Raw genomic sequence first — 10521 nt, 5'->3', positions numbered from 1 at the left:
TGAAAAATTCGGATGTGCCATGGAGTTTTTTAAAACTAGGTTTTAGATGTTTTTCATGAAACTTGTTCTTCTGTTCATTTTTTTTTTTCTGCATACAATTCATGGAAAGCTGGAACTTCTGTCTTTCTTTGGATTACTGCTCATGCGTTCAGTAATGTGTATGCTGCCTTCTCCTCTTCCTCATTCCTAATTTATAGAGACCATACGACTCCAGGACAATCCAGGCTGACGTCTATGGTCTGGCATAATTATTAATAGCTCTTCTTTATTCTCAGAAATGCCCTGGTGTGGATGACAATTTCACCACCACCTTTATTAAACATTCATCATTAAACACGCCGAGGTGTCATATTGAGGCTGCCCACTAGGTGTCAGTAGTGTAACCCCCGGAAAACACTCAAGGAAAGCATTTCATTACAAAAGTCATATCAGAGCAAATAATTAAGTGTAGTGCAGGAGCTACCTGCAGCCTGTCCATTCAAAACAAGTGAGAGAGCTCGGGGAGGAGAGCGGGATCAGGTGCAGGACAGACAGGTAGCTCCTTACTGGGATCTGGTGGAGAGGGAAGGACTCCTTTCTTAGCCAAAGGACTCCAGTGATATCTGGAATGGACACCCTGGTGTCTTTTTTTAATTTTCACTCACAAGATGAAGCCAGTGTGCAGTGACGTGAAGAAACAGCTTTGAATGAAGACATGTTTTTCCCCTTCCTAAGCTGCTCTTCAGATCATGATCGGACGAAGGTCACATAGGCGACCTGGGCTTTAAGGAGTCTACCGAATGACTGACGCACTTGAGCCAGAAGCTGAGTTATCTGAACACGAATCCTTTAAGGGACTCAGAACTCAATGACATGCTCGGACTCTTCTTGGAATGACTCACGGACTGTACGTATATTACCCTTGACCCACGTGGATGCCCCTGCTCTCTAGAAACCCTCCTCACTGCAGATGTGTGGCACACCATGACGTACAGGGTCGGGGAAGCCCACAGCATGGGTTTTCAAGTGTTTGTGCCTTTCAGTCCCTGGAGCTGGTTGCTATTGCTGGTGGCCCTCAAGTGTCCTGAAGCATCTTCTGATTTGAACGAATCCACAAATTCCACGGCCCAGCGTGAACCTAACGTTCGGTTTGCTGCTGCAGGCTCAGAGCCAGATGAGAAGATATCTGTTTTTGCACTGGATTATGACTATGTGCAAATTCCCTATGAGGTCACCCTCTGGATACTTCTAGCATCCCTTGCAAAAATAGGTAAGTCCCCACACACCTGGCTGTGAGAGTTGTTCTCCCCATGAGATGATGTATGTGAAAATGTCTTGCCCCTGGTGAACTACGTGGATTTTAACTGTTAACTGCTATTGCATCAAAAAAATCTGTTCCTTCGAGTCAAGGGGAAGCCATAACTGCTTTGTGTAAAGCCATTTCATCCTTCGGGACTGTGCTTTGAAATTTGAGCATACTTCTGGGTTCCGGGTTGTTTTGATTTCTTCTTGTTTCAGGATGACAACCATGTGACTATTTGGCACATGAAAATCTCGAGTTCTGTGCATTAAAAAATAGAGCAAGGCCGGTAGGTCTCGGAATGATGCTCCTTAGAAATTTTAGGAGCACATAATGATTCTTCTGTGAAATACTCTTCCTTCATTCTTGGCCATGTAACCGTGGGCTTCATAAATGACTCCCATTGTTTATTCTTTAAAAGCGTGACATGTGCTCCTTGCAGATTGACAGAAAGCAAGGAGCAAGACAACCACACTCCGTGGTGGGATATGGGGGCATAGAAGATGACATGTCAGTAAGATATAAGTTTATGCCTGAGCCAAATGGAGCCGGTGGGGCACCTCTGGTTTCCTTTGTGAAATAAAGGAATTCGAATTCATGGATTAATTTCTAATCAGGGTTATCTGTGTCAAAAACCAAAGTGGTCTTTTACTCTCTGTGACCATTTAATCCTTAACTCCACCTCCTTGTCTCCTTAATACCAGCTTATGCCAAAGTGGAAAACTGATGCAGTTATCTCACTTATTAAGCATAGCATCTCCTTTGCCTCAGTTATGAACTTTGTTACTTGGGTAGATACATTGTCCTACTGGGATAGAATCCATGAAACATTTTGATGCTTATTTACCCTTTTCTTCTAGCATGGGTATGAAATATGGGTTGAACCACCGGATCTAGCAGTTAACTCCTTGGGATCAGGACTGTGGGTTCCATCTATTCATCTAACTTCCTCCCTGGGGATGATGGGGGTACTGGTGTATTCACTCGATGCTCCTTCACAACTGCTTATCATTATGAGCTAGTAAAGTCTGAAGAGTGAATGGAAATTGCTAGTGTGAAGAACTCTTGTGTGATTTGTCAAATCATTAACTTACACAAAGGGTCTCATATTATTTCTAAAAAGTGCTCAAGTAAAACCAGCTTTCTAACAGGGTAACATTCTCAGTTCAGAGCTAGGGTTCTACTACCTTTCATGCAACCACATGGGCGCTGAGATCATTCAAAGTGACCTTGGGGCGCCTGGGTGGCTCAGTCGGTTAAGCGACCGACTTCGGCTCAGGTCATGATCTCGCAGTCCGTGGGTTCGAGCCCCGTGTTGGGCTCTGTGCTGACAGCACAGAGCCTGGAGCCTGTTTCAGATTCTGTGTCTCCCTCTCTCTGACCCTCCCCTGTTCATGCTCTGTCTCTCCATGTCTCAAAAATAAATGAAACGTTAAAAAAAAAATTAAAAAAAAAAAACAAAGTGACCTTATGTGGATCTTGAGTTTTCCTTTGTGAACAATGCTGTAGATTCTGCCCCACCCCCTCCCCCCCAACTCCTTTCCTCTTCACAGTAATGGGTGAAGTAGGTCTGGGAATCAAGGAATGACAGCTGACACTGACGACCTAGTCACCTTGACTTTCTAGGTCTCTGTGTGCCCAGCTGTGAGATTATTTCTAAGACCTCTTTGGGTGCAAATAAGGATTTTCTAGTGGCAAAGAGGTTTACATTATCTAAACAGGGCAATGCAGAAATGATATATTTGACCTTGGTTTTATGTTGTCATAAAACGTAGATTGTTTTTTATTGTTTTTTATTTTTTTTTCAACGTTTATTTATTTTGGGGACAGAGAGAGACAGAGCATGAACGGGGGAGGGGCAGAGAGAGAGGGAGACACAGAATCGGAAACAGGCTCCAGGCTCCGAGCCATCAGCCCAGAGCCTGACCCGGGGCTCGAACTCACGGACCGCGAGATCGTGACCTGGCTGAAGTCGGACGCTTAACCGACTGCGCCACCCAGGCGCCCCCGTAGATTGTTTTTTAGAGTATCTCATGTGTCCACACTCACTATGCCTAGAAGTTCAGAGGATGGTAAGACAGTATTGTTCACAGGACTACTGGCTTAAATGATCTTGATTTTCATGTTGATGGAATGCAACATACTTCAGAAAAAAAATAACTTCAGTAGGTTATCAGTTGGATCATGCTGATTCAAGTTCAATGTCAAACTTGTTAGTCTTTAAGGATTCAGACTATTTCTATACTGTACAAGAAAAGAAGGTCACATTTATTGATTTTTATTTCTTACATGTCAAGTACTGGACTTGTAGTTTTATATATGGTGGCTCATGTGTCTGGGGCAAAAAAATATGACATAGAACTATAACATGCAAGAAATCTATATAGATTTTCTTAGATTCTATATTATAAAACTAGAATCAAAATATAATTGATAATCATTATATTTATCATTTATTCTTTCATTCAGTCATCCTATCAAGACACATTTATTAAATGCCCATACCATATGTGGAAATGACCATGGTCCCTGGCCTCAAGGGACTAGTTGAATGGGGAAAACAGATGAATTTAGCACTGCCTGATAGGCACTCTGACAGAAGAATATCACAGCTCTCCCCCAGTCTTTTTTAAAACATCCAACTATGTGTGTTATAGAAGAACAAAATTATAGAACAAAGACAATACAGAATCACCTCAGACTTTTTGTTTGTCTTTTATTTTAGATCCACCTCTTGGAACACTATAGAAGGGTATTCCTTGGGTCATTGGGCAGAATGGAATTGTAGTGCCATCTTTGACTTTCAGGCAGGACTTTGTTATTTGTGGCCATTTAAATTTAGGGCCCTGGAACTGCAAACTCTCTCAAAGTGACTGACTCTATTGTCCATCGTGAAAGGGAGGAGAGTTGTACAGTGTGAAATGCACATGATGGTTCTCTTTACAATGCCTTACTTTACAGTGCATGGCACCTCTTCCTGCTGCCACTGCGTAGGTGTAGCTTAAGGCAGTTGCATGTGGGATCCATTTCAGGAAACTCAATTCCTGGAAGCAAGACCAAACTGGGAAGACACGGGGACTGAGGAAACCACACTATAGACTCTTCCACCTCTTTTACATATTAAAAAGTTCTGTGTAGTTAAAATAAGCACTAACTGAAGAAGATGAAGAAGAAGAGGAAGGAGAAGAAGGGAGAGGAAGAGGGGTAAGAGGAGAAGGAGGAGAAGGAGGACAAGAAGAAGGAGGAAGGAGGGGGAGGGGAGAGGAAGAAGAGAAGAAGGAGGAAGAGGAGAAAGAGAAGGAGAAGAAGAATAGAGGGAGGAGGAGGGTGGGAAGGAGGAAGAGAAAGTTATCATTAGGAAATGGAGAGAGCAGGACTCTCAAACTCTTGAAGGAGGCCTTAAAGCCTACTTCAAGCCACTGGCTTGAAGCCAGTGGATAGGCTTGTGGTTTTGGATTGTCCCTTGATACTAATTACATTCTATCATAATAACCTGCCTGCTGATAATAAATGAAATTCAAAGCTGTGATCAAGGAAACCCACATGCTCTTTGGATGGCTGGACTTAAAATTCCTAAGGAGACATTCAATGGCTCTCTGTGGCCTATGGGAGAAATATTCACTCTTTAGCCTTGAACTCAAGACCCCCTATTATATGGCTCAAAGTCATCTTCCAACTATTCTTCCAATATTCATCCAATTCATAATTTCCTCCAGCCAGGTGACCTCCTCGATAAATGTTAGACATATCTGACTGGGCCATTCCCACCTCTTTTCCTTTTCCACTGGAATTCTCCCCACCTAAAATCTCTCCCATTCTTTTGTCCAACTATGTAACTCCTTGTCATACCCCAACAGCCTGTTCAACTTCTGCTTCCCGTATAAAAGCTTCTTTGGTGAACATTTAACCTGATCAATCATTCATTTACACACTTGTAGATTCTTTCAGCAAATAGACCAGCTGCTGTGGGCAAGACACCTTGCTAAGCACGTTGGGGAGATCTAGAAATGTATGTCATTCTGTCTGAGTTGGAAGAGTCTGGAGGTGAGCAGGGGAGATAAGTCATGCACAAAAAATGATAGAGAACATTGTTGTTAGATACTGATAAAATAATACAGTAATTCAGAGGAAGACATATGATTTCCTTGAGAAGTGGTTGGGAAAGGTTTGAAGACTGAGATGGACCTAAACAGGTTGAAGAAAAGACAACCCAGGCAGCATTAATGGTAAATGAAAACTAGAAAGGTGTACCGCAGGGAAAAGATGTGTAGTTGGCTGTGATGTGGGATGGATATATAAGGATAGCGTTGGGTGGGAGGGATATTGACTTGGAGAGAACCCCAGAGTGACCTGCTGTGCTCTGATCTCTTCTTATATTTGTGGAAATAGTCAATGTACACTTCGCTGTATACTTATGTATTGCCTTGCTTTTGTCTTCTTATTTGTTAATGTCTTATTTCTGAAATTCCACCAACAGCTGGAATTGTAATAAACATGTTTGGTGCTCCACTTTATACACAGTGCTTCCCAGTGGGTTGGTCTTGGCCCAAGGATGCTTCCCAAATGCCCTCAGTTTAAAAATCTGTGAGTTGCTTTATGTGCCTTCAGAGACTTAGATGGGGACTGAGATGATCAGATACATGTGGTTTGGAAAAGTCATCTGGCAGCAGGAAATAGAGTGGACTGGGGAATCGAGGGTGAGATAGGAGAAGAAGCTAATGCAGTAGTCAGGATGGGAAATGAGGAGCCTTCAAAAAAAGGCGGTGGTTGTACAAATGGGGAGGAAGAGCTGGTCTTTAGGGGCATGGCTGAGAGACATAGCTGATGAAATAGGGAGCTGGTTGTAGGAGGGGCAAAGTTGACAGGGCTTCAGGGATTGTGACTCGATTTCCTACTTAAGTGGCTGACCGGCTGGCAGGGTCATAGGTTAAATAAGGAAAATAAAATAAAGGACTGAATTTTTGTTTATTGGTTTGGGGAAGGGAGGCTCGGAAGAAGCTGATGTTTAGGTGACTGTGATTGACTGCCTGAGCCCTGAAGGTGGGTTTTGCAGGAATGCAAAGGAACTCCACTCTCTTCTCTCCTCTTCCCCCACTGCCCTCCCGGATCCTGTAAGGTGGGGAAGCAGGGAGGGGCAGGAGAGGGGACGACTGGCTGAGGACCACTCTGGGACCTGCTCTGGGCCTGGCATGTTAAGTACTGGATCTTGTTTAAAGCCCCCACAACACTTCCAGTCCCTGCTATGCATGGGGACCTGAGGCTCAGGGATGCACACCAGCCTACCCAAGGTCCCCTCTGCTTGGTTTTAGATGGCCTCTTGTATACCAGTCTCCTGGTAGCTTAGTGGCCAGACCATCTTATTTGCAAACATCTAAATGTGGTTCTCTGCTTTTCCCTAGGCTTCCATCTTTACCACAGACTGCCAGGTCTTATGCCAGAAAGCTGCCTCCTCATCATCGTTGGGGCTCTGGTGGGCGCCATCATCTTTGGCACTGACCATAAATCTCCTCCTGTCATGGATTCAAGCATCTACTTCCTGTATCTCCTTCCACCCATTGTCCTGGAGGGTGGTTACTTCATGCCCACCCGGCCCTTCTTTGAGAACATTGGCTCCATTTTGTGGTGGGCAGGCCTGGGGGCCCTGATCAATGCTTTTGGCATTGGCCTCTCCCTCTACCTCATCTGCCAGATCAAGGCCTTTGGCCTCAGTGATGTCAACCTGCTTCAGAACCTGCTGTTTGGTAGCCTGATCTCGGCTGTGGACCCTGTGGCCGTGCTGGCTGTGTTCGAGGAGGCGCGTGTGAACGAGCCGCTCTACATGATGATCTTCGGGGAGGCCCTTCTCAATGACGGCATTAGTGTGGTGAGATGTCAAAGCATGTCCCCGGGGAGATGAGGAGTCAGGTGAAGCTGGAGACAGCAGTCCATCCTCTGGGCAAATGGAGAAGGCTGAGCATGAGTGCGTCAGGGCAGGACAGGAATAGGCTTTGGTCAATAGAGTGTAGCCAAGTTCTGGTGACTTCTCTTAGGATCTGCTCCAAATAAATAATTGCTCACTAATGCTGCTTGTCATTCAGTAACCAAATAGCTTCTTTAAACAGAGGAAAAGGAGAGGACAGATCATTTTTTTAGTTAAAATCAGGTTCTCAGAAGAAACTGTTGTCAAAGGCTCTTCTGGTCTTTTCACTAGGATAATCCGTACTTTACCATTTTTCTTTTCTCTCATTCACTGGACCTCACCCTCATTCCCTTCATATGCTTTTTGTTTGTTTTGTGTTTAACATGTTGCATGCAATAATGAATTTAAATAAAAGATGAGGTAAGAAGGGAGTTGAAAAGGGTTTGCAAAATTGTGTTAGCAGCCTTGATTGCATGACTCCTACAGAATATGTGAATGAGGCATTTTTGCGTAAGGACTCCTTCTGGGGAGAAGCTGAGAAAAACTTCACAGGCTGTCAACACAGGGCATTGAGGCCCAGAAGATGTCTTTGGTGCTGGAATATTCAGGCAAGTCAGCCCATTGCTTAGTTTCATTACATTACCTCAAACCTTTACCAGGTCTTAGACTGTGAAACTTTTTTTTTAAATCATTTATTTATTTTTGAGAGACACAGCATGAGCAGGGGAGGGACAGAGAGAAGGGGAGACAGAATCTGAAGGAGGCTCCAGGCACCGAGCTGTCAGCACAGAACCCGACGCGGGGCTCGAACTCACAAACTGTGAGATCATGACCTGAGCCAAAGTTGGATGCTTAACCGACTGAGTCACCCAGGTTCCCCTAGACTGTGAAACTTTTATATATAGTTTGATTTGCTTTTCTTGTCTTTTTTAAAAACTTATTTTTTTACATTTTTTTTAAATTTTTTTTAACATTTATTTATTTTTGAGACAGAGAGAGTCAGAGCATGAACGGGGGTGGGTCAGAGAGAGAGGGAGACACAGAATCTGAAACAGGCTCCAGGCTCTGAGCTGTCAGCACAGAGCCCAACGCGGGGCTTGAACTCACGAACCCCGAGATCATGATCTGAGCAGAAGTCGGACGTCCAACCGACTGAGCCACCCAGGCGCCCCAAAACTTATTTTAGAGAGACTGTATGAGTGGGGGAGAGGAGCAGAGGGAGAAAATCTTAAGCAGGCTTTGCACTAATGGGGGGCTTGATGCCAGACCCTGAGATCATGTCCTGAGCGGATACCAAGAGTTGGAAGCTCAACTGACTGAGCCACTGAGGCTCCCCTACTTTTCTTAGCTTTAAATTTACATCACACCACATAAGTGATACAGGAATGCATTTTTATCGTAGAAGTTCCAAACAGTACAAAATTACACAGCATTAAAACACAAAAGCTTCCACTTTCCCCTCTCTTCACTCTCTAAGCAAGCCCTTTGATCAGTTTGGCATTTTCCTTCCCTGTCTTTTCTTTTTTTTTAATGTTTATTTATTTATCTTGAGAGAGAAAGCACATGGGATGCAAGGTGGGGGGAGGGGCAGGAAGAGAAGGAGAGAGAGAATCCCAAGCAGTCTCCATGCTGTCAGAGCAGAACCCTATGCCGTGTCTCAGGAATGGTGAGATCGTGACCTGAGCCAAAATCAAGAGACAGATGCTTAACCAACTAAGTCACCCAGGCACCCTCCCTGTCTTTATTATATGCATATGTGAGCGCATGCGTGCATGTGTGTGTGTCTAGATATATATTATTTTGCATAAACTGGGTGAGGTTATATTATATGCATTGCTTAAATATAACAATTCATTCTATATCATTTGTTATGGAGTATTTCCCAGATTATATTGATGATAAGTTATTTAACCGTTTCCTGATGATAGAAATTCAGGTTGTGACCCAGTTTTCACTTTTGAAAACTACAACATTGCGATGAATATTATTGTTTCTGCGTGAGTATTTTTATAGGGTACATTCTTGGAAATGAAATTCCTGGGTTAAAAAGTGGGTACCTTAAAAAATTTATAAGATGCTGCTCATCCAGTTGGTGAGGGAAGGATTCTTCCCCCAGGGATAAGGAGTGACACCCAACAATAAACAGATGACAACAGTTAGATACATACATTCATAGCCCAGGGGAGGAGGACATTGCACACCATGCAAGACCACATGGGTGCCGCACTTGGGAACAGAGAGAACAATCAGGGATATGGGAGTAAGGCTTTGTGGTAACAAGAAGAGAGGTACCTCCTGGTTCCCCCCGGATGATGGGATTGGCTTGTTTCAAATCATTCCACAGGCTGTCAGGAGACTGACGCCTGATACTCAGGAATGAGCAAGTATAGGGCCTGGTCCCATTGATAGAAAGGGCTATTTGGCCAGTGAGCGGTCAGGCTGAGGAGCAGAACTTGGAGTTATGCCACTCAGGACCCTCCCCGTTTTACCAAATGTCAAGGTAGTACACAATATTGGACCTCAATTTTAGTTGTTATACCATAGCTGCTAGAATTTTCCAGAAACTCTATACGGTCTTACATTTCCATAGTACATTAAATGCACGTTTTCTTTTATCGATGTCTACAAGAGTTATTTCTTCTTAATGTTTTCCAATTGAATGAGCACAAAAGGGTTAATCTTGTTTGTTTTAATTTGTATGATGATATGAAGCATCTTTGCGACGATCTTGGATCATTAGTGTTTCTCATTCTGTAAGCTGGAAGTTCATAATCTCTTAGGGTGGCCAGACTTTAAAAACATGAAGGACGCTCAGTTAAACTGAAATTTCTTATAAACAATGAATTTTTGGGGGCGCCTGGGTGGCTCATGGCTCAGTAGGTTAAGCATCCGACTTCAGCTCAGCTCATGATCTCGCGGTCCATGAGTTCGAGCCCTGCGTCGGGCTCTGTGCTGACAGCTCAGAGACTGGAGCCTGTTTCAGATTCTGCATCTCCCTCTCTCTCTGACCCTCCCCCGTTCATGCTCTGTCTCTCCCTGTCTCAAAAATAAATAAACGTTAAAAAAAATTTTTTTTTAAAGAATGAATTTTTTATATGTCCCAGTTATTGTATGCAAGTATCATATCTCGTCCATTTTTCTTTGCTGTTTTTTAATTTTCAAGTGATTTGTAGAAACTCATTGAATTATCTAAATTTTAAACTTTTGAGTATTACATACAAATCAACTATTTTCTCTTATTGTGTCACTTAAATGTTTTTAGGGGCACCTGGGTGGCTCAGTGGGTTAAACATTCGACTTTAGCTCAGATCACGATCTGGTTTGTGGGTTCAAGCCCCACATT

General features: G+C 43.5%; 1 protein-coding gene across 1 annotated transcript in view; it reads left to right on the top strand.

Moving 5' to 3' along the window:
- Window positions 1-491: 491 nt before the first annotated feature.
- SLC9A4 (solute carrier family 9 member A4) overlaps window positions 492-10521 on the top strand; it is a 72972-nt gene continuing 62942 nt past the window's right edge. Inside the window, exons 1-2 of the mRNA XM_003983882.4 lie at window positions 492-1249; window positions 6679-7142. Of these exons, the coding sequence (XP_003983931.3) occupies window positions 964-1249; window positions 6679-7142 (750 nt within the window). The 5' untranslated portion in view covers window positions 492-963. The remainder of the gene's footprint in view (window positions 1250-6678; window positions 7143-10521) is intronic.

The sequence above is a fragment of the Felis catus genome, chromosome A3 (genome assembly GCF_018350175.1).
Source record: "Felis catus isolate Fca126 chromosome A3, F.catus_Fca126_mat1.0, whole genome shotgun sequence".
Taxonomy (NCBI): domain Eukaryota; kingdom Metazoa; phylum Chordata; class Mammalia; order Carnivora; family Felidae; genus Felis; species Felis catus.
This window is presented reverse-complemented; position numbering and strand designations above follow the sequence as displayed.